This window comes from Cyanistes caeruleus, chromosome 3 (genome assembly GCF_971803275.1).
Source record: "Cyanistes caeruleus chromosome 3, bCyaCae1.hap1.1, whole genome shotgun sequence".
NCBI classification, from domain to species: domain Eukaryota; kingdom Metazoa; phylum Chordata; class Aves; order Passeriformes; family Paridae; genus Cyanistes; species Cyanistes caeruleus.
Window position 1 is genome coordinate 48664622 of NC_141703.1, and position 23832 is coordinate 48688453.

At 42.1% G+C, this 23832-nt stretch overlaps 1 protein-coding gene across 50 annotated transcripts in view; it reads left to right on the plus strand.

The window, feature by feature from the left end:
• The first annotated feature begins 5504 nt into the window (after positions 1–5504).
• The window catches only part of MYCBP2 (MYC binding protein 2), a 171761-nt gene continuing 153433 nt past the window's right edge, over positions 5505–23832 (plus strand). For 45 of the 50 annotated variants that reach the window (XM_086880920.1, XM_086880922.1, XM_086880928.1 and 42 more), the window contains exon 1: positions 5505–5794. In XM_086880920.1, coding sequence (XP_086737046.1) covers positions 5523–5794 — 272 coding nt within the window. In that variant the 5' untranslated portion in view covers positions 5505–5522. The remainder of the gene's footprint in view (positions 5795–23832) is intronic. The other 5 variants (XM_086880931.1, XM_086880939.1, XM_086880932.1 and 2 more) reach the window with 1 other exon arrangement.

Below are 23832 nucleotides of genomic sequence, written 5' to 3' on the forward strand. Positions count from 1 at the left end.
GACTTGAAATTTCCAAGTTTCAGACCAGTTTCAGCCCAGGGTCCAGTTTCAAAGCTTTCTGACATACATAGATTTGAATGCCAAACTATACTAGATCTTTCTTTTAACCTATATAATATTTTCAAAGCAGTAACGTATTATAAAACACTGCTAATAAGTATTTTTGTGGGTTTTTAATACTTTTTTGTTTGTTTTTTGACTTTTTACTACTTCATTCACACACTTCAGTACTGTTGGCTAAAATGTTCTGCATTAATTTTCTTGCTTTTCAGGGTGATTAAAAATTATGTCCTGGTAATATTTCATCAGCTGTGTTTTACTTCATGTAGTGCACAGATGGTTTAGATATTTATAGATATACACACACACACACACATATATATATTCTATACTATATTACATATATTTTAATAATATAATAGTATATATTATATAGTATAGTATATATTACATAAATTTAAAATATTTATTTAAATATTTTAAAATTATTTTTAAAATATCAATATATACATATTTAATATATGTATAATCTGAATTTCTGTGTAAGGGGAAATCTTGTGGAATAATAGTAATAATTACTGAAACTTTGAAAGGAAAAAGTTAGTCATTCATATTCTCTTTTACTTCAATCTGTACCTATTTTTTATTTAGTTTAATGCCAATTATATTACCATGGCAAATGTAAGTTGTTGGATTTTCTTTGTTGATCTCCCCACCTAAAGGAAGTAATTAACTGAAGAGCTTATATATTTGTTAGCATTACACTGTAAGGTTTTGCTTTGCACAATTTTTTGTGCACGCTAAATAAACTTTAAAGAAAGCATTTAAAGGAAAAGACAATAGGGTTTTTTCTAAGGTGGAATTAAAGTCTAAGCATTAGCACAATAAATTGTATAAAGACAAAAGTGGATTGAGAGATGCATAGAGGTGCCTTTTGACTATTAAATTCTGGTATTTGTGACAGCTGGCATAAAAATGAAGTGGGTTTTGTTTGTTTGATTGCTTTCCTTTAGCATGTCTCTACAATTTAGAATGGAAAAGCTTGACTTGATAAAAGGTCCATGACAAAGCAAATAAATTTGGTGAGTTGCATTTTTAAAATTATTTCTATTTTTTAATATGTGACGTTTTCCTTCATTTTTCCTGTACACCAAAACTAAACTTGGACAAGTTAGTGCCACTATTTGACCTGGAAAACAATTGGATTGGGAAGAATAAGCACCTTCATTGTGGCATGGAGAAGAAAACCTTGTCTCCAGTATGGAGGCAGTAGAGTGTTTGTCCTGTGTTTTCTACCATTAAAGAGCTCTTTATAATAGAAAAGCACAGGACAAGAATTATGCTGTGAAGTTTTGTGGGTTTGGTGCTTGTATCTGTGTGTGTTCCCAAAAATAATGAAGTCTCAAAATAAATGCTGACAACTTAAATAATGATAGATTTCCATTACAGAGTAATAATGCCAAAATAGATGCCAGCTTTTCTGGAATTATGTGGTGAAAAATGGTCCTTTTAACTAATCATGTTAACAGCCTCACATCTTGACAGTGACATAAGCTTAATGACCAAAAGATTTCTTTCTTTTTTTTTTTTTTTCTGCTATTACTGATTTTAGTCTCAATTCTGGAGCAAATGTGTTGGTAAGAGCTAGTTGCTTTAGGCAAACAAAGAACTTTAACTGCAAGTTTTACTGCAGAGGTACTTGAATTCTATGGTTTATAACTTCCTGGCTTCAATGTGACATGTAAACTGTCTAGTTTATAAATTTTAAAGTTGCCTAAAAAATTACTGTGTTGGTTTGTACAATATTTTGTAAGCTTTAAAAAAAAAAAAAGCCTGGAAATATAATGGAATAGTATAAGGGTTAGGTTATGAAATCCTGGAACTTTCTACTTTACATTCTGTCACACAGGATACGGGAATTACCTGGTGGAAATTCTAGTTCTGCTGTGTTGAAACTCATGTTTATACAGTGCTGATCCATGTGAGCTATGACAGTGCATAAGATGGACTGCCAGACTCTGATTCTGGATGACATGTGAACAATTTGTTCTGCTAAAACTTATTTATAAAGGTGTCAAGCGAATGAACACAACTGCTGTAAGCCCCACCTTAAAGTAAAAGGGAGAGGCCGATGGACAAAACACTTCTTTCTGTGTCAACGGGAAGATGTTTGCAAACAGGAAAAGAGCTGAGTGCTGTCAGAAGTAAGACATATTCTGCACAAAGTAGGTTTGCTCAGCTGACTGAGTTTGTTCTGATGGTATAATGAATCCATCTTTCAAACACGTACTGCTAGACCTCTGCAGCCACAGAAAGCAAAGGACTAATCTGGTGCAAAAAGTCTCCAAAACAACACTATCCCTTAAAACAAACAAACAAACAAACAAACAAATAAATAACAAAGCACCACCAACAAACAAAGAAGGAAATAGGTTAGAACTGGTCATGATTTTATCCCAGAACTGCAGAATCCCCTTCACGCTAACTACAGGAGTATAGTCAATATCAGATCTAGCATAAGGTTGTACCAAATGAAATCTGTACTGCTGAATGTTCTCACATGGCATAGTAGTGATATTGCTGCTCAGAATCAGTTTCAGAATATGAAACAAGAGTATCACAGTCCAAATAAATAAATAAATAAACAAATAAATAAAGCGAAAAGAAAAGGCGGCTTCCTTGGAGGACAAAGAAGTGAAAATATGGGTGTGAATGAGGACTAAACATCCAGGTCCCTCTTGGTGCCACTAGTAGTCTCACAAGTCAGACACTTGTTTGTACCCTCAGTGAAGAGAGCTTGGAGGTGGACTAGAAGTTACAGAGTTATCCTGACCTGGCAAATCCCAGTTACCTCCTCAGCTCCACCGCTCATCACAGACTGAAGCTTATGGAAGTTGGACTCTGCACTCTGGCCACCTTACAAGATTCACCCAAACTGTGAAAAACACTTAACATAAAAACAGATGTGGAGTAGAAGTTGCAGCTTGCAAATAATGCTCACCCCATTGTGTGTGACTCTGTTGTACAGACAACACAAGCCCAGACAAATTCTAGATTTTGCAGCAATATGCAAGAATTGCAATAAATTGCATCACTTTCATAGAAGTTTGCCAGCACTTACTGCCCATGCAGTAAGATAGCTACAGTGGCAGCAGCACAGAACAATTTTGAGATGAGATAGACAATGTTATACCAGAACACAACCCTTTTGTCAGGCAGTGTGTGTTTGGTGAAGGAAAAATTCCTATTTGGATATAAAGTAACAGCTTACAAGAAAACAAAAATATGAGCTAAAAGGGGGTGGATTTGCTGGTTTTGCTTTTTTCGTGTTTGTTTTTTCTTTGTCTGTTTGTTTATTTGGGGTGCATTTGTTTTCTTTTTTCTTTTTTGTTTATTTGCCTGTAGGAATGATTCTAGGTAATTCCTAGAAGAGGAGCTAGAAAGACTTACTCTGATTCTCATAGGGAATGTGCTTTGGTGGTGGTTAACGCCAGAAGACATGGAACTTGTTTTCTCATGGCTCCTTTTAATCACTGATGGCTTATTATTTTATTTTTCTTTTTTTTTCCTCCCACCCATTCCAGTATAAGGATTATAATCAAAACCTTTTTATGTAGTTAATGCTTTAAATATTTCTGGAACGGCCTCTAGTTGCCTCTAAAAGAAAGTAGCTTTTTCTGAAGTGGTGACACTACTCTTTCTGCTGTCTTTCTGCTACCTGAACAGTTAGCTTTGTGAATTAACTGGTTTCAAATTCTCTAGCTCTCTGTTTAAAAAAAAAAAAAAAAAAAAAAAAAAAAAAAAAAAGTACCTGAAATTTAGTTTGAAAGATTAAACACTGGTGGGCAAAATAAAAGCTTAAGAAAGATGGCAATTGCATAGTTCTCTGATATTTGCTATTATTTGATCTCAGGCACATGGTATGATTCTGGTTGTCCTGAGCAGGTCAAGAGGCTTGATGATCCTTGTGGGTCACATCTGTGATTCTATGATTGTGCAGAAGTTGTTTGCAAAAATATTTATCTGTAGTTACAAGCAGGGGAATTCCAGGCTTTGTTTAGGGCCTTTTTTGGAATGTAGAATTAAAAATAAGAAAATATAACAGTACATACCTTCTTTGGATGACAGCTTTCTGCAGACTGTGATCCAAACCACATTTGGCATGAAGGCTTTCTAAATTTATTTTTTTATTATTGTTACACATATTCTGGCCTATACACTGGAAGTTTTCAGTTGTATAAAGCGGTAGAAAGTGTGGCAAAACTGCAGGGCTACAACTACAACAGATAAAAAGCAAAAATGTAAGTGACCTGAAGATAAGAGAGTGCCTGCTGCCATGCCTCCCTTATCCTCTACATGCAGGTAAATTGTTCTGGAGATAGTGAAGGCAACTTAAGGAAAATTTTGCCTAGTGTGGCAACTCAATTTAGTGGATTCTGCCTCAAGTCAGGGAGGGTATTGCTCCTGGGAAAAGATCCTTCCAAGGTAGCACTAGATAGCACAGAAACAAGGTGCGAGGCATTGGACACCTCAATAAAATACGATGGACACTCTCTACAAATACCTGAAAGGAGGTTGGAATCAGGTGGCGTTCAGCCTCTTCTCCTGGGTAGGGACAGAACAACAGTCTTAAGTCTTAAAATTGCGCCAGCAGGGGTTTAGGTTGGACATTAGGGGGATTTGTTCACAGAAAGGGTGAGTAGACATTGGTCTGGACTGCCCGGAGATGTGGTGGAGTTACCGTCCCTGGAGGTGTGCAGGGAAAGACTGGACATGGCAATTAATGCCATGGTGTAATTGACAAGGTGATGGTTCGGTCACAGGTTGGACTCGAAGGTGTCTTTTCCAACCCCACTGAACCTGTGATACGCACTCTCAGCAGGGCGCAGAAGCAGCTCCGAGCGAACACCCGCCCCCAGGGCCGTGCTGTCGGCTGTGCCAGGCTGTCCCCTCAGCCACCCGCGGAGCTCCGGCCGCGCGCAGCAGGTGCTCCGGCCCGCCTATCCCGGATTTCCCGGGGGCCGCGCGGGGCGGGCGGGGCGGCGCATGCGCCCGGCGGCCGCGCTGCCCGCGGGAGGGAGGCGGGGCCGGGGCGGCCGAGCGGGGAGAGGGCGGCGGCAGCGCCGAGCACAAACTCCGGAGGGGAAGCGGCACCGCCGGCCTCCACCCCCCACCCCCACACACACACCCTGTAGTGGGAAGGGGGAGGCGAGCGCCCCCCCACCCCATCCCCCCCTCCCCGGTGGTGCACGGTCCTTCCCGGGACTCGCTGGCGACGGGCGCTGCGCCCGGGGCGGAAGGCGAGCGGCGGGTAGCTAGGGCCTGGAGCCGCCGCTGGAGGAGGGGAAGAGCGGGGTGTTCCCGCAGAGCGGGTGGATGCGCAGCCTGAAGGGCGGCTCCTGCGGCGGCTCCTGCGGCCTCGCCATGGCCGGGCCCCGACGGTGAAGGCAGCGGGAGCCGCCTGTGTCCGCGCCGCGCCAGGAGGCGGCGCCGCCGCAAGCAGGGGGCGGGCGGAGAGGGGGATGAGCAGCGCCGCAGCCGCCGCCGCCTCTGCGGGAGCCGCCGCCGCCTGCACCGGGGCCGAACGCGGCTACTCCTTCTCCTCCGGCGGCGCCGCTACGGCCATGGGGCCCGAGGAGGGCTCGGCCGGCGGGCTGGGAGCCCTGCCCGCGCCGCCGCTGGGCTGCCGGAGCCGCTACCAGCTGCTGCTCTCCGGGAAGGCCCTGGCCGACAGATACCGGAGGATTTACACGGCGGCGCTGAGCGACCGTGAGCTGGGGAGCCACCCGGGCAGGTAAAGCGCGCCGCGCTCCCTCCCGGGCCAGACGCGCAGCCCCCGCGACCCCTCCCATCGCCGGCTGGGAGCGGCCCGGCGCGTACACCTTCCTCCCTCCCCAGGGAGGGCAGCCGCCCTCCTCATCCTCCTCCCCGCCCCCGTGCCGGGCAGCGCGGGTGTCCCCGCTGCCATGTGGCCGGCGGCGCCGCGCCCCGGGGGACGGACGGAGGGAAGGGGCGGTGATGTAACCCGGCGGCTGCCCAGGTGCCGCCCGGGCCCCGCCGCTCGCTTGGCCGGCGATACCGCGCAGATGGCGCTGCCGCCCCCTCTCCCGGGGCCCTCCGGGGCAGAGTTACCTGTGCCCTCCCCAGTGTGCGGCCCAGCCCCCGCGGGGGGATGGAGAATGCCCATGCGGAGCCCCCGGGCAGACCTCGCTCTGGCCAGGCTTGCCGGAACGGGCTGGACACCGTGGTCTCTCCCGGGACAGGCTGCGCAGGGCACCCGCGGATTCCGCTGGCCGTGTTACCCGAGCGAGAGAGCTCGGCGCTTTTTCCATGTACTGGGGCTGCTTTTAGCTGCCTTGCCTTATTTTTCCTCCCTCTCTTTAGGTCATCTTCCCCCTTTGCCATCGCCGTGTAGGCGGCCTCGGCGTCTGGCGGGAGGCAGCGCCTTGCCGGCGGGAGCCGGCAGGTTGTGGGGTGCGGTGTGGCACCACATGGTTCCCGAGCACCCCTCCGCTGGCGGATGATGCCCCTCAGGGCTCCCTCCCCCGGTCCTGCCAGCCGGCTCTGGGGCCGCAGCAGGGTGCCTGTTGCTCCTCCGGCCGGGAATGCCGCCCTGCCCTGCTCCCGGCCGGGGAGGGGAGGGGGCTGCGGGCTGTAGCGGTGCGGAGCGGCGGGGGACGAGAAGGGGGGCCGCCCTTACCCCGCAGCCCCTGGCCCGGCCCGGGCGGACCCTCCCGGCCCTGCAGGCCGTGGCGAGGTGCCCGGTCTCGCTGTGTGAGGGGCTCCCCCATGGTGCCCCGGCGCTCCCCATTGTTTCCCTCGGAAGGTTTCTGAGCATGTGGATGACATGAAACCGGCACCTTCCTGTGTTCTCAGCCTCTGCTGTTCTTCAGGCTGTGATGTGGGTGGCCGGGTCGTAGGGAGAGCTTTGAGTCACCGTTGTTTTAAGTTTGCAAACGGTTGTAAAACACGAGGAGGTTGCTTGCTCGGCTTCTCCAGGTTTTTGTTAGTTGACAGCAGGGCTTACCCCCCACCCCCTCGACCCAGAAAGCTGTGTCTAGGAGTGGAATTAACCAAAGATCCGTACCTTTCCCAATTTACTTATGGTAGATGCTGGAAACATGAGCTGATGACATGGGTACTTGACATCTTTGCAACTACCGACTTCTTTTCAGACTGTATGATAGGGAAACTGTAGTTCTTGTTTCCCCCCTGAGGGCTTGCAAGTGTTTTCTTACTCCACATATTCCTTAGTCCAGTGCTTATACTTTTTCCATTAAATCTCTTCCTGCTTTTGAGGTTTGTATCGTTTAATCCCGGGATTGCAAGTGCTAAGTGTAAGGATACTACTAAATGCAAGGAAATCAGCTGTGCAATTGCTCCTCAGTGCTCAGATACCTGTCTGAATTTTGCGCTAAGAGGTCTGTATTTCTTAAAGCTGTAGTTTTGTGTTAGTTGTGTCCTCCATATCTTTGGGTTTCAGGATGATTCAACTGCTATCCCTCATACACAGAATTGTAGAAAATACTAGCTTTAGGTGGGTGTAAATGGTAATGCTTCTTTTAAATTATGTTTTTGAGGTCAAGTCAAAGAAGACAGACTCCTTGTACAGAGCAAACAGGTTATATTAAGCTTTGGCAAGTAAATGACAGGTAGTTAATACTGGTGAATACAGCCAGTGTGTGTTGGACTTCTGACAAGAGGAATATTTAATAATTATTTAGTTTCCTGCTATCACTACTCTCACTATCTTATGTGGCAGACTGATGGCAGCCAAGATACTGCTTCTGACCTCCACCCTTTCTCCATATTGGTGTCAAAATACTGCTAAGTACTTCAGCCACCTGCTAGACTTAAACCAAAACGGTCAAAAATGCCTTTTTATAAAAAATAATGAAAATTCCAAATATTTTCTAAAGAGATGCATAAAATTTAGCTGTGGCTGTATCTAGTTGCTGTGGTAGAAAACAGTGCTAGATAAATTAAATGGAGCTTAAGATAATATAGTTTATGACAGAAGTCTTGATTTTTATATATATGGAAAATTTTAAGCCTCTTAATCAGATTGTCAGTATGAGTGTTTGTGACTAGAAAAAATACTTGAAGTAGCTGAAAAAAAGCTAAACAAATTGGCTTATCAACAGTAATAAAATTATTTCTATGTCTGAAGAAGACTGATGTGAAGAATGATAGTATAACCTATTTGTAGTGAGTTGGTGTGGAATTTTTTGCTTCAAGTCTGCAAAATTACACTCTGCACTTCATGGGCCATGGCCAGTGCCTGTCTCAGTAAGTGTTTCTGTTCCAAACCCAACTTTAATGTTTATGAAGAACTGGCAAGCAGTATAAAAATGCTTGTGTGTAGACAAGGAATTCAAACATTGTGGAGATTATCTGAAAGTCACAAGATTAGTATCATATTTGCAAGGTGTTTGTGCTGTCTGTCATCTGAGGGGATGAATATCACGTGTTGAGTAGGATGCAGTAATTGGCTTTGAAACAGAACCAGCAGTGCTTTGCATTTCCTCATGTGATACGGTCTGCAGTGTCATGAACACTGGTCTCCACAGGAGATGGTCGGTCGGTGTGCTTCCTCCCCCTGCCATGCTGACATAATACTTGTATGGTGTCTTGCAGTAACAGATTAGAGACTCTCTGGGTTAAAATTAACTTGGCAAAACTGGTTTGTTGTAATCCGGACTAATTCCCTGTTCTGGCTCACCTTGTGATTGCACTTGTGACAGCGTGAGGTAAGGGTTGCTCAAAGATTTCTGTGTACGGAGAGGCGGGAGCAAAGAAACTTTTTGTCACTCGTGCTAGCCTAGTAATTTTATGAAAGGAAACAGAAAAAAGTGTATAATTCTGCAATTTAACATGCCGTTCTCTTTGCGCAGATAACAGTGTTAAGGATCTTCTATAGTACTACCAGCAGTGGGAAATTTAGTTGTCAGTTCAAGATTGGTTTGGAAGAAAAATCAACTCTGAGCGAGCCTCAATTTATAGTCTCTGCTTTGTGGCCACTGAAATATTTGAAAATAACTGCATAATGTCTAATGTAGTCATTAAAGTATGTAAAACACTAGTAGGAAGTATTGGCCTCTTCAGACTGCAAGTAAAAATCCATGTTAAATTGTTGTCTTGTATGATAGGCTCTGAGTGGACAAAACTGCACGTGTGTACTGGATTTAGTACTGTACCAAACCTCTGTATTTACAAATTAAGGTATTTCTGATTTTTACATTTTTGCTGTCTTCAAATACACTTTTTTTTTTCAGTATTATGACTTAATCCTAACGAACATCCCTATCCATCTGAGTTGCTGCTGTTATTGCTTGTGCATCTTGGGGGGTTTTGCTGAACTGCCAGTCCCTTTACTGGGACTTTCACCTATTTATTTCACCAGTTAGGCTCAGTATGTTCTTTGAGACTTCTTGTCAAATATGGATAGCTATATACATTTCTAATGGCTGTTGTGTGACCTGTTTTGTGGTGGAGGTGTTCACTACATAATTTGGACTAACTTGAAATTATTATATTACAATGGCAATGTACTCTGAAATGACAGTAACTTCATAGTCATGCCCAAATAACCATTACTTTATTGCTAAAGTTGCCTCTCAACTTAGATCCCTCAAAGAAAAGCTTCCATTTGTGTGGTGGACTCAAATGTTGTGGTCTCACTGAGGCCAGGAAAAATTCAGTGATGATGGGAATGTTAGATTTCTTATATTAACCAGAAATTAGATGGCTGTTTTTTCCAGGTATTTTGGCTGAAGAAGAGTCAGCCAACTTTATTTCATGTTGATTGGTTCAACTGGATGATTACAGCAAGTTTTGAAAGTAGGCCACTCATTCACACTTGTGTAGAGGATGTATAGTTTACAATTACATTAGGCTTTTCAAAATTGACAGTCTTCCCTTTTACCCTTACTTGTGCACAGTAATGCATTGCTTATTTGGGATGTTTCAAGTAAATGTACTTGAAAATTTATTACTGAAATGTTACTGAAGCTTCAGCTTTGCCTTGCCAGGATTTAAAGATATGGTGAAAACTATTTTTAAGTAAATTTAGGTATAGGAGATTTGTATTAATTTGATTGTTGATACATGAGAAAGCCTTTATTTCTTCAGATCTAAAGCCTTTACAAAAGCTGTTAGCTTTTTTTGGTTTGGAACTTGTTGCTCTTTTAATATGGAATAATAATTGCAAAGAGTTAGGAGGCATTTATTTAGCTAAAAAAATAAAAGTTATGTCTGTAAAGACTAGCAAAATGATAGAAGTGTTACATTGCCTACTACATTTTCCTGCTTATTCCTGTGCAAAGGTTTGCTTTGTAGGTCCTTTCCAACTGAAATATTCTAGTCTAGTCTGGTTTATGGTCTCTGTTTTTCAGTTCTAATGTTTGGCAGATGTAATTTTACAAAACAAAGTTCAAGTCTTGTGTAAACTAAAACTGTTTAATTGGGAAATTGATGTGCTGTTTGGTTTCAGATGAAGTTGTGCATTAGAGCTGATGAAAGTTGCTGTCTGCTGTATGCATTTTAGCTGCAGGGTGGTAATGTTTTAATACTCTATTGCCCTATTGGTTAATGGGGATTAGCAAATTACTAAAAAAGTGTATTTTTATTTATTTACCTTATATTCTGTTAAGGAAAATAGTTTTATATAGTAGGTTTTTTTTAAAACCTCTAGTTGTCTCTTAGTCTAGCATGGTTGTATTTGTTCCGTGTTGGTACAGAAACCATAATAGAAGCTGGAAAGACCCCAATAATATTACATTGAGAGGCTTAAGATGGGCATTTTATTTGTGAATATATATATATACACATATATATAAATAAAAACTTAATAAAAACTCATAATTTATATGAGTAATGAAAACATGAATCAATGGTTTGTGGTGGGGTTTTTTTGAATGTTGTATTTTTTAGTTTAGTAAACTGAGAAGACATGCTAGTTAAAGTTTGTTTGTTACACAATCTGCTCTGGCACACTGATGGCTTGTTGGGTGGCAAGTTGAGGCAGTTAAGGTTGGGCGGGAGCAATTGAATAAGTTACCACTCCTCACTGCTAGCCATGTTAAATGTAGTACATATGTTTCCTGCATACTTAAAAACTTGATGTGGAATTTGTTTTTCTGCTATGTTAACTATCAGCTGTTTTGGTTTTCCTCCCATATTATGCCTTCTGGACAAAATATTTTGAAGTTTTTTTTTTTTTTTTTTTTTAGTAAATTCTCTTCCTGACATATGACTATGTATGTTTTGCCAAACCCATGATTTAAATACTGTTTATGTCTTTATAGAAAGCACATGGGATGTATCAATAACAGAGTTTTTGGTACTTTATGTAAACTGTTTTCCTAACCTATAGTTTACTTTGATAACCTGATCACTTGCAGTTACTTGAACACATGTTGTCTTTCTTTCTTACCTCGCTTGCCATGAACACTGCTTTGTGCTGAGGTGCTAAGTGGAATAGGACTTGTATAATTAACTTTATATTGTAGATACATTTTCGAGCTGATCTATTCCATTGGTCCTTCACAGCCAGTACCTACCATTGTGCCCCCCCTTCAAAGGATGAATACTAGAAATTAGCACAGGAGAGTAGGCTCCTTATGCTGTGACTGCATTAAGGCAGATGTTTCTGTACTTTTAGATTGAGTGTGTCCTATGTTTCAAAGCATATTAATATACTTTATATGAATTTTTTCTAAGTGTATCATAGCATATCACATGTTGTTGCTCATTCCCTTCAGACTGATGAATGTGTTGATGAACTTAATTAAATGAAATTAAACTGAATGATATTTCATTTTTTTGCATATAGTATAGCTATGACTGCTTTGGCTTGAGAAAACAGTTTTTTTGTTATAAGTGTAATAAATCTAAATTTATTAAATGTACCTATTGTACACATCAGAAAAAAAATCAAAAAATTTGTCCCCACATTAAATTGGAGATGTGTGGTTAGATTAGTACTGTTCCTTATTTTAATTTTCTTCCCTTAACTTTTTTAGGCTTGTGTTCCCAAACATTGTCATATGTAATGGGTTTTAAACTCTTGGAAAAAGCTTCATAACTGCTGTGAAAGGGTGTGTGTAGTGTAACCTCAGTAGGCAGCTGAGAACCACATGACTCCTTGGTTATTTCCCCCTGCAGTGGGATGGGGGACAGTAGAAAGGATAAAAGTGTGAAAACTCAGAGGCTGAGGTAAAGACAGTTAAGTAGGTAAAGCAAAAGCTGTATGTACAAGCAAAGAAAACAAGTAGTTAATTCATTACTTACCATCAGCAGGCTGATGTTCAGCCATCTCCAGGAAAGCGGGGCTTCATCATTCTCAGTGACTTGGGAATGCCATAACTCTGAATGTATTGTCTCCTCACTACTTCTTTCTTCCTCCCTGCTTTTTATATTGAGCATGATATCATGTGATAGGGAATATCACATTTAGTCAGTTGGATTCAGTTGTCCCAGTTATATCCCCTCTCAGCTTCTTGTGCACCCCCAGCTTACTTGCTGACAGGGCAGTGTGAGAAACTGCAAAGGCCTTTGCCCTGTCTAAGTGTTAGTCAGCAACAGATAAAGCACGGGTGTCCTACCAGCACTGTTTCCATCACAAATCCAAAACATACAAGCATGATACAAGCTGCTTGGAAGAAAATGAACTTTATTGTAGCCAAAGCCAGATAAGGTCAAAAAGTAGAAGTCTGTTGTTTGTAGTTTAAATTCACAGATACCATGGTATTTAGATTATTTTGGCCATGATTACTGTCACTCTAGAAAAGTTTCCAGCAAAGAGTTTTAACCTCAGCAGGGTTAAAACTGAAGTCTTCCTCTTCTCTACTGTGCTCCTTGTTGCAGTCGGTAACATCGCTCACCTCTTCTATTGCTGTGTCTATGCAGATTGGCAGCCAATCATTTGTTACACTGAGATGAGCTTGTTGTTTGGTAAATACCTTATTCTATTTTTATTATTTCAGCCTCTATTTTGTTTTGCCATGTTAAATGTAGTCACTTGTGACTTTCCTATCTGATTTGGCCTTGCTTTTCTCTCCCACTAGCCAATGCATAATTCTTTGTCAACAGATGTGCTCATGTCTTCATTATGCTTGTATGTTTTCAGAGTAGTTATGTCTCTGTGCCTTTTCTCTTCAAACCAATCGATTGTCTATCCTCTTTTATTTCTGGAACATACTGTTATACAGGATAGACCACTGACAGCTGTAAACTGGTGAGTTTTCAGTTGTTTGCATTTGGCAGTTGTGTCTTCTGCTATTCATTGCAGATTAAGTTAGAATTTCTTTGGTTTGCTTTTGGTTCTAATCACCTTAAAGATGTTATACTGTCATTATGCACTGGTAATGGGCTTGTTCTTAATAAGTACAAATTTCGACTTCATGGAGCATATTTTCTAAATTTAAATTCTGCTGATAAGATTCTGTGTAAGATAGCTTTGAATGCACTTTGATTTTGGTGGATGTGTTTAGATAGGAGAGTGGCCAGAGGTGCAGATATTTGCTGTGGTTGAATGACTTTCCTAATATGAAAAAACAAAAAGTCCTAGAAATATTTATGGATAAATACTTTTGTCTGCATTGACAAACTTTAGGAATAAGAATTTCCTTGCATGTGTTCTTGCAGATCTAATTTCATAGATAGCATCGAAGTGAATAATGAAAAATCAGATAATTACAGAAAAGAAACTCCAACTGTTAGTGATTGTACTGAGAGATGTTCTCTTTGTGTGGAGAACACTTTGAATGGATGCTTTCTTGAGTTAGGTTTTTTTTTAATTTGAGACAGATTTCTGCTATTTCAGAAACCTTTTTGGTTACAAAAGAGATCAGATACTGTTTTGCACTTTTGTCATGGTCAAATGAAAATCAGTTCCATTTTACTCATGCAGTTGGGTTTTAATGTCATTTGTAGAACCTGTAATATTAGTTTCTGTCTGTATAGGAGAGGCCTTAGGGTATTCCAGGAGCTGAATAACCCCTTTCTGAAGCCTCCAGAATTTTGGCTTTCAGAAACACAGTAGTTGTTAGGAAAGTTATTGTCGTAGTGAAATAGTCCTCATTATGAAATTAAAGTAATGATTAAAAAGATGTGCAATTTTGGCTCACCCAACAATGGCACATAAAAATCCCAACTGGAAAATCAGTGGCCTTTTTCTTTTGTTCCGAGTTTTTTCAATCTTTTCAGATGCCATAGAAGCCCAGTGTAAAACTGTCCTACTAGTCTGCCTATGTTTTCCTCTAAGCCTGTGGTAATTGGATTGTGGCTGCTGTTCCTTACCCCGATTTACGGATTTAGGGGATGGGATTCTGATGGTTTTTCCATTTGTAGATATACTGCTTAAGCCCTGACTTTCCTTTTATTATTGGCATGGATGAAAATTCACATCTCAATGTTTGATTAATTATTCAAAGAAGGTAGTGTGTAAGCTGGTAATGGCTTGGAGAGTGTACACATGGCTCTTTGAATGACAGTTGGCTTATTGTTCATTTCACTAAAAGTGTTAAATTTTGGGCTTGCTAAATAAAAATATCAATAATTTTAAATACTTGAGGTCATCTGAAATAGTATTGTCAGCAATCAAAAAATACTGAGCTTTTCTTATTTAGAGGTATTGGTTGTGCTCTTGGTTTTGTTTTGAGGTCCACCTACCAAGCTGAACAGTTTCCCACTCTAATGATTCTCACAGCTGAATTGCTTAAAAATCTGGAGAGCTTGGTGAAAAATAACTGTAGGCAATCTACAGATACCTTCCAGTCAGGGAGAGCAGTAGATGTGCTGTACCTCGAGTAAGGCTTTTGCCACTGCCTCCCACAGCATGCACAGGCTGACAATGGATGGGTTACATAAGTGGATAGTGAAGTAGACTGAGAATGGGCTGAATGATTGGGCCTAGAGGTTTGTGGTCTGTGACACAAAGTCCAGATGGACTCAAGTTGTCAATCATTTACCCTAGAAGCTGATACTGGAGCAATTGCTGTATAGCATTTTCATTAATGGCCTGAATGCTGTGACAGTATACCCCCAGCAAGTTCACAGATGGTACAAAAGCAGAGGGGAGTTCCTCATATACCACATGCTTGTGTTTGCATTTAGAGGGATGCAGCCAGGCAGGAGATTTGGGCTGAGTGGAATTTCAAAGTGCAGCAAGGGGAATTGCAGAATGCTGCATCAGGGACGAAATAACACTGGGGGGCTGATGAGCTGGGACACAGCTCTGCAAAGAAGTAGCTTGGTGTACTGGTTGGCAGCCAGCTGTGTGCAAGTAATGCACTGCCATGGCAAAGGTGGCAGACCTCCTGGGCTGCATTAGGAAGAGTGTTGCCAGCTGGTTAAAGGAGGTGCTCTCTGCTCAGCACTGGTGAGGCTGCATCTGTGGTGTCCAGTTCTGGGCTTCCCAGTAGAGAGGAGAGAGATACTGCAAAGAGTTAAGTGCTACACGGTCATGTCAGTGATTAAGGATCTGGAGCTTTTCTTCAGTAAGGAAAGGCTGAGAGGGCTGGGACTGTTAGCTTGGAGAAGAGAAGGTTCAGGAGTGATTTTGTTAATGCCGTGAGGGAATGAAGAAGGGAGAGGGAATGAAGAAGATGCTTCTCAGTGTTGTCCCCCACCTCTATATGGCACCGTTGTGGCGCAAATTAAAAATCAGAAAATTCCAGTGCATTCCAAAGGTCAAGCATTGGCAGGTGTTGTCTAGAGAGGTTTAATATCTCCTTGGTAGTATTAAAAATGCAACTGCATGTGGTAGTGGGCAACTTACTGTCTCTGATGCTGCTTGAGCCGGAAGTTTGACAGAATCAGACACAGAATCACAAAAATGGTTGAAGTCGGAAATGACCTCTGAAGTTCATCTGGTCCATCCTCCTGCTCAAACAGGGCCACCTGGATCCAGTTGCCTGAGATGCTGTCCAGATGGCTTTGAATATCAGCAAGGATGGAGACTCCTTGTTTGCAACCTGTGCCAGTGCTCAGTCACCCTTACAGTAAAAAAAAAAAAGTTACCTTGACAATCAGATCTTCCAGCAGAGCTGTGTTGTAAGATAGTGGTTATTGTGGTACTAGAAACAGAACCATTAAATAGTTTAGGTTGGGAAAGACCTTTAAGATCACTGGGTTTCATTGTTAACCCAGCACTGTCAAGTACACCACTAAACTGTGTCCTTGAGTGCTCCATCTACGCACCTATTAAATACTTCTGGGGGTGGTGATTCCACCGCTCCTGGGGCAGTGTGTTCCAGTTCCTGAAAACTCTTGTGCTGAATAATTTTCCCCCAATACCCAGTCTAAACCTTCCCTGGTCCAGCTTGAGGCCATTGCCTCTTGTGCTATTGCTGGTTACTTGAGAAAAGAGACTGACCCCCACCTGGCTACAAACTTTATTCAGAGCGTTGTGTGGAGGAATCAGGTCTCCCCTGAGCCTCCTTTTCTCCAGGCTGAACAACCCCCAGCTATCTCAGCCCATTCCTCATAAGACTTGTTCTCCAGACACATCACCAGTGTTGCTGCCTTTCTCTGGGCACACTCCAGCACTTTTTGGAGTGAGGACTCAAAAATCGAACACAGGATTCAAGGTGTGACCTCAATAGTGCGTAGTACAGAGGATGATCACTGCCCTGGCCCTGCTGGCCACACTATTTCTGATACAGGCCAAGATGTCATTGGCCTTCTTGGCCACCTGAGCACTCTGCTGGCTCATGTTCAGTAGCTGTCAACCAGCACCCCCAGATCCTTTTCTGATGGACAGCTTTCCAGCCCTTCCCCCAGCCTCTAGTGCTGCAAGTGGTTGTCAAGACCCAAGTGCAGGCTCTGGCATTTGTCCTTGTTGAACCTCACACATTTGGCCTCAGCCCAGCAAAGAGTCCCCTCCTAAGCCAAGAGCCACCAATTTCTCCAAGGAAATGCTGTGAGAAGTAATGTCTAAAGGCTTTATAAAGGCCAGGTTGACAACATCCACAGCCTTTCCCTCATCCACTGAGCGGGACACCTGGTCATAGAAGGAAATCAGGTTGGTCAAGCAGGACCTACTTTTCATAAACCCATGCTGACAGCCCTGATCCCCTGGTTGTCCTGTATGTGCCATGTGATTGCACTCAGGATGATCTGCTCCATGACCTTTCCCAGCACTGAGGTCAGGCTCACTGGGCTGTAGTTGCCTGAGTTTTCCTTCTGGCCTTTCTTGTGATTGGGTGGCACATGCACTGAACTTTCAGTCAAGTGGAACCTCCCTGGTTGGGCAGAACTGCTGGTGAGTGAGAATGGAAAGTGGTTCAGTGAGCACTTCTGCCAGCTGCTGCAGTACTCTTAGGTAGATCCCACCCAGCCCCGTAGACCTGTGTGTGTCTAACTGGTGCAGCAGGTCACTGACCATTTCCACTTGGATGATGGGGGCTGAATACCCTGAGAACCCAACTGGTCAGAGACAGAGTAGGCATTAAGTACCTCAGCATTTTCTTCATCCATTACAGGATGGAGATTGTCCTCACCCTTCTTTTTGTTGTAAATATATTTTTAGAAATATGTATCAGATCTTCATGCTATAGCTTGATATGAATAAAGGGAATATGAGAGGAACTAAAAAGATAGGAGCAGGTGCAGTTTTAGGTAAGATAAAGCAACATACTTGTCCAAGCATTCTTGTAGGAAGAACTGCATGGTAACAAAATCCAAATGTAAGTGATTTATTATTTAGAGTATTTTTTAATTCAAGGTGTTTTGTGTGTTGAAGTCTTCCTGGATGTTGTCTGGTGGTACTTAGTCCCCAGTTTGGTGATATTACTGCAAAAATCTTAGTTTTCCTCTCTGCAGCCTTCCACATGTTCTGTTTTTTCTTCTGGATAGTAATGTATCACAACAGGCAAAACTATGGTTTGTGAACCAGCTGTCATGCAACTGAGCTACTTCGGCTGTGATTTTGGCAGAAGCAGTATCTTATTTTTCCTATCCTGCCTGCAACTGTGCAAAGAGGAAGGGAAGGTCAAACAACTACTTCATGGAGGTATTTTTTATTAAGTATTTTACAAAGCAGTAGTTAGCTTTTCAGAGATATTCTAAAATCAAGGGATACTAACCAGTGTTTGCAAAAAGTGATTTTTTTCACTTGGGTGTTCTGTAGATTTTGTTGCCAAATCACAGTGAAAAGATTTCAGTGTATTTATTTCTTCAGAAATCAATTTTGTTGGTTTTTTTTCTATCTGGGATTTGTAAATTTTTGGGGGTGTTTGTGATATAAGTGTATGGTATAGTATATACTTGGTGGATGTTTATTTCATTAAGCTTGTCAATACTTAGTTTGGCATTACACTGAGAGTTTATGTATTTTATGATAGGCATTTGTGTGCCAGGTTTCAGTTTTATATGTATGTATGTTGTTCCCTGTCAACTGTTTTATGGCAAATCCTTTTGGAAACTTGATAGGTATTACTGTAGGTGATCTGAAAAATGAAGCATTAAAAAGCTCTTGCAGCTATTGTTTGTAAGCAGACATTTTGTTTATCAAGACAAGAGCAGATTGGGAGTTTTGAGTGATATTTGTTTTCCTTCTTTATTCTTGCAACCTGCTGACATTGTGCCTCCCCATGGTGGAAAGTGTGCTGGATGTTCCAGCAGTAGAAGGAAAGATAAACATGTTGGCTACTTAGTTGGTATCTGCAAGGACAGAAAGTTAAGCATGGGAAGCCTTAGGAGTTCAGTTGCAGGGTGCTTCAACAACTAAATGTTACGGAACATTTGCTTGGTCCTCTTCACTTGCACTGCTTTGACACTAATTGATTTGTGTTGGTGTGAGTTAGATGGAGAAACAAAAAGCAAGGACAGAATTAGGTGTTTGGTATAGGCTGGACCTAATGTTAGAGCCATTTTCTGCGCATCTCCCACTTTACAGTTACAGATGCAATGCTAAAGCACGTACCCTAAAGTGATGCATTCTGTATGCCAGATGTGTAGAAGGTGTATAGCATTTTGTTTAGGTGAATTGTTTCTTTTGGATTACTTTATGGGGCTTTTTGTTAGACTGTTTCTCTTTACAGATTATAGAATTCTTGGCAGCTGAAATAACAGTGCAGAGATGACATTGAGATAGAAGAAATCAAAGGGTGTTATGGTTGCAAGTTCACAGTACATATCTACATATGGGAGATGTTGTACATAGAGGCTCTCAAAAGAAGTAGTTGCTTTAAAAAAAAAAAGTAACCCTTCAGTTCATAGAAATAAGGCTGCTGAACACTGAAGCTTATGCACATGTGAAGAGGTACCAAAATAGGGAGTATGTGAGCAGCGACTCTAATTGTTTAACCGCAAGGTTTGTTGGTTGCATTTTGTCACATGGTACCTCTTCATCTCCTTACCAACATGCAGCCTCCATGTAGTTTTATCAATGCTTAGTTCTCTGGTCATAAAACCTCTTCCCTGACTATAGATTAGGCCATTGAAGTTCTGCCCACTTCCTTTGTTCTGTTTCTTATCATTCTCAACTCCTTCATGTGAGCTGTTGCTTGTACCTTCCAAACTTCTCTTGAACTTCTTAGTTTCTTTGTTTCCCCCTGGCTGTATGTTTGCCAAATGCTTCTCAGTTGCAGCAAGTTGGGATGTCCTTTAAAATAAGATGGTCCCGTCATTTTGAGATCTCAGATCTTCTGAGCGGACTTGATAACCCGTTTTTTTTTGATATTTCCTTTCCTTTATTTTGAAGCTCTTATAGTTGAACTAATACAGCAATGAGATGTGTGTATAGTAAGTTTCTCATTGACAAGTGAACTTATATTTATAAGCTGTAGTTCTCTGTATTTGATATTAAGTTGCCTGGAATCTGGATTACAAATTTAATAACTGTTTTGGAGCACTTCAGAGGATATGGAGTAAATGACTCAGGAAATAATGAAGTGCAGCAGAGACTGCAGTTGCTTTTAAGTTGCTCTTCATAATGGTATTGTTCTTTGTGTGATCAAGTGTCAGATAGATTACCTGGTTACAGAAGACAAGGAAAAAACCTTAAAAATGCACATTGTTGTATTTCATCAGAAGAGTGCCTTCTGGTGTTCTGTACAGCAGGAAAGTCTGCTGCAGTTCTGATGGATCTAATAACAGATCAATGAGCAGATCAGAGCTCTTTTTCCACCCTTGGGCTTGCTGTCAGGAAGCATGCACTAAAGAGGTGGGCCTATGGGAATCTCCTAAAGTTGATTCAGGCCAAGTTCAAGGTGTTTCACCTGGGTTGGAGCAACTCTCGGTATTAACACAGGCTGGGGGATGAACAGGTGGAGCAGCCCCCAACAAAGAAGGATTTTGGCGTGCTGGTGGGTAAAAGTCTGGATGTGATCCAGCTAAGTTCCTGTCACAGGAAGGACATGAGTCTAGGGAAGAGCTACCAAGATGTTTAGAGGGATGGAGCACCTCTCCTGAGAGGAAAGGCCAAGAGAATTTGGATTGTTTAGCATGGAAAAGGGAAGGCTTTGGAGTGACTTAATTGGGCTAAAATTACTTAAATGCCTATCAGGCATTTTATGATTCTATGATTTTTCAAGCAAGTGCAACTAAGAAAAGCAGATGTTGCTTCTTTTGTCTCATTGTCTAGACTGTGTCCTTTCTCAACTGAAGTTTTTAGGTGTGTTACCTTTGGCCTGATGATGGCTGCCTCTGTTCTAGATAGAACAACTGTAAAGTAGATTTAAAACTTCACAGGGGCCCACCCTGGAGACATGCTGTGGAGTGGCTGTCATGGGGGAAACCGGTGAGAACAGGTAGTAGCTGTTGCTCTGCATCTGGATCTGTCCTAGGTCCTGAACTGTATAGTCTCTCACTGACAGTTTCAGAGTGGGAATTGATATTGTAGATGAAAAAGTTAACAGAGGATGCAAAACTGTGAAAGATTAGATATACTTAAGCTTGTAGATGTTTAGCTTCAGAAAATCCCACTACCAATCCAGTAAGCAAACCAACAATGAATAAAAGGTGCCTCATGAGAGATTCTACAAATTCTATAAAATTATAAAGTGATTGTGATTCAGAAGTAGCCATGCTACTGGAGTGTTTCAGAATTTTATTTTAAATTGTGAGGGATTATTTTGTGTTGGAATCCAGAAGTAATTCTTGACCATTTCTTTGTATTTCAGGATTGTGGGACTTTTTTTTTTCTTTTTTTTTTTTTTTTTTGTCATTTTTTGAAAAGGAAGGCATGGTTACTCTGAGAGAATAGTGAAATTAGATGGTAGTGATGTAAATGAGTTATGACTTAGGCTGAAGGAACTGAGTTCTTAATTTTCAGAAGACTCATTTCTCCTCAGACTTAAAAAAAATTCAAGCAAGTTGCAGAAAAAGAGAAAAATAAACGTTTTTTTATGTAATAAAGATATGAAAAATAGCATTTAATTGCCGTAAAGACAATTTAGAAAAGACCTCAAAAAGAGTTTTCTAGTAGGATTTCATAGGACATGGTGGGATTGTGATCATTGGCAGTGTTTAATATCTCTCCAGGGAAATGAGATGTTGAGAATGCAGTGGAATCATAGAATGTGCTGAATGGGAAGGAACCCACAAGGATCAGTGTCCACCTCCTGGCCCTGCACAGGACCATCCCTCAGAATCACACCATGTGTCTGAGAGCATTGTCTAAACAGTCCTTGAACTGTCAAGATTGGTGCTGTGACCATTTCCCTGGGGTGCCTGTTCCAGTGCTCAACCACCTTTTTGGATGGACCACATTTTCCTGATAGCCAGACTAAACCTCTCCTGACTCAGTTTCATGCCATTACCTCAAGTGCTGTCCTGGCCACCAGAGATGTGTACTTGCCCCTCCTCTTCCCCTAATGGGGAAGTTGTTACTGCAGTAAGGTCTCTCCCCTCTGTCTCCTCCAGGCTGCTCATGTGGCCTCATGTGGCTCATGACCTCAGCTGCTCCTCATGTGGCTTCCCCTCCAGACCCTTCACTATCCTCGCGGCCTTCCTTTGGATGCTAACAGCTTAATGTCTTTCTTATATTGTGGTGCTCAAAACTGTCCCCAGCACTCGAGATGAGGCTGCCCCCGTGCAGAGTAGAGTGGGACAGTCCCCTCCCTTGCCCAGCTGGTGATGCTGTGCCTGATGCACCCCAGGACACACTTGGCCCTTCTGGCAGCCAGGGTGCTGCTGACTCATGTTCAACTTGCCATTAACTGGGACCCTCAGTTCTATGATGGACCAGGAAGTAGAAATGCTGACATTTTTGGGTTCTTTTGAGACACTCTTTTGACTGGAGTACCTTCCAATTTGACAAATTACGTTTTAGTTTTCCAGGTGCTGTGTGCACAAGCTTTTTTGAAAAGGTCCTGTATGGTGTCCATGTTGGTTCATCTGCACAGAGAAGCTCTTGATTGATGTGTGTAAGCATGTTCTCTGTCATGCCCTTGGTGTACCTGTGGGTATTGGTTATATCTGAGAAAGCATAGATCAATTCAAGTGACTGGCTTGTCTTAATGCAGGCATATATTTTAAGTGTGATAGAGTAGTTTTCATCCCTTATTCTCTTGTTAGCTTTGATTATGCTGATTAACTCCCATAGAAGTTGCTCCTATGCCTGATTTTGATGTCTGTTTGCTGATCCAGATGGTGAACAGATGAAAAGCTCAGTGTGTCTCTACTTGGAAACATAATCAGAAACATGGCATGACACCAGGAGAAATGCAAAACTCAGAATGAGAAAAAATACACTCATTCTGTAATGCAGAAGCATTTTTGTTGTACAGTCAAATTTTACTTTGTTTTATAAGCAAATGGTGAAGATCACAGAATAGTTGAGGTTAGAAGGGGCTTCTTGAGACTATCAAGCACTCATAATAAGATCAACCAGGGCAGGTTGCTCTGAACACTGTCCAATTGTATTACCAGTATCTTCAAGGAAGGAGAATGTGTAGGCTCTCAGGGCAACCTGTTTCAGTCTTTGACCATTTTTACAGTCCTTAGGTTTAACTGGAACTTCTTGTATTTTTTTTTTTCTATTGTCTCTTGGCTTGTCACTGGATATTGCTTAGAAGAATGTTTCCACCGTCTTCGCTCTCCCATTAGGTAGAGGTGGAGATTCATATGGAGGCTATTCCAACCCCAGCCTCCCAGGTTTTCTCTTTTCACAGCTAAACAATCTCTGCTTGCTTGATTTCTCCTCATACAACAGAACCTCCAGCTCTTTAAGCATCTTGGTGGCCTTTCTCAGGACTCACTCCAGTAAAGAAGTGTCTCTTGTACTGGTGCACCCAGAGCTGGTGGTGGTATTCCAGATACAGCATTGCAACTTGTGTGTAGAGCCTGAGTCAGCTCCCCCAAACTGCTGGCATCAGAGAGCTCTTCTGCACCCCTTTTTCTCCAGGGAGCCGTATTCCATAGATTCTTCAAAGCAGATTGAAGAACAGGTTGTTCTTGATGGATGAAGTCTGTTCTTAGTCTAGGGTTGTGATCCTGCTTTTGTCTTGTTCCCTTCTTTCAGGTTCCTGAACTTCACTGCCACTGAAGTGCACTGTCACTGCATCCAGTATAAGGATGTTGTGATGAAACACTCTCAGACTTGATGATGACTACATGAGTGATAATAGCTTGCTGTTGTGGTCTCCTTGAAAATCTGAGCTTGGGATTTTATGTTGGGCTGTTCAGAAGCAAATGCTTCCTGTGTCTTGTCTAACCAAGCTGATCACCAGCAGCAATAGTTCACCTAATGGAGGAAACAAAAGAATTGTTTGATACCACAAACCTGACTTTTATTTTCAGTGTTTACTGAATGGCTGCTGCTTTGTAAGCGAATTTCCACAAGCCCATGAATGCTTAAGCTAACTGTGTTGAATAAGCACTTTT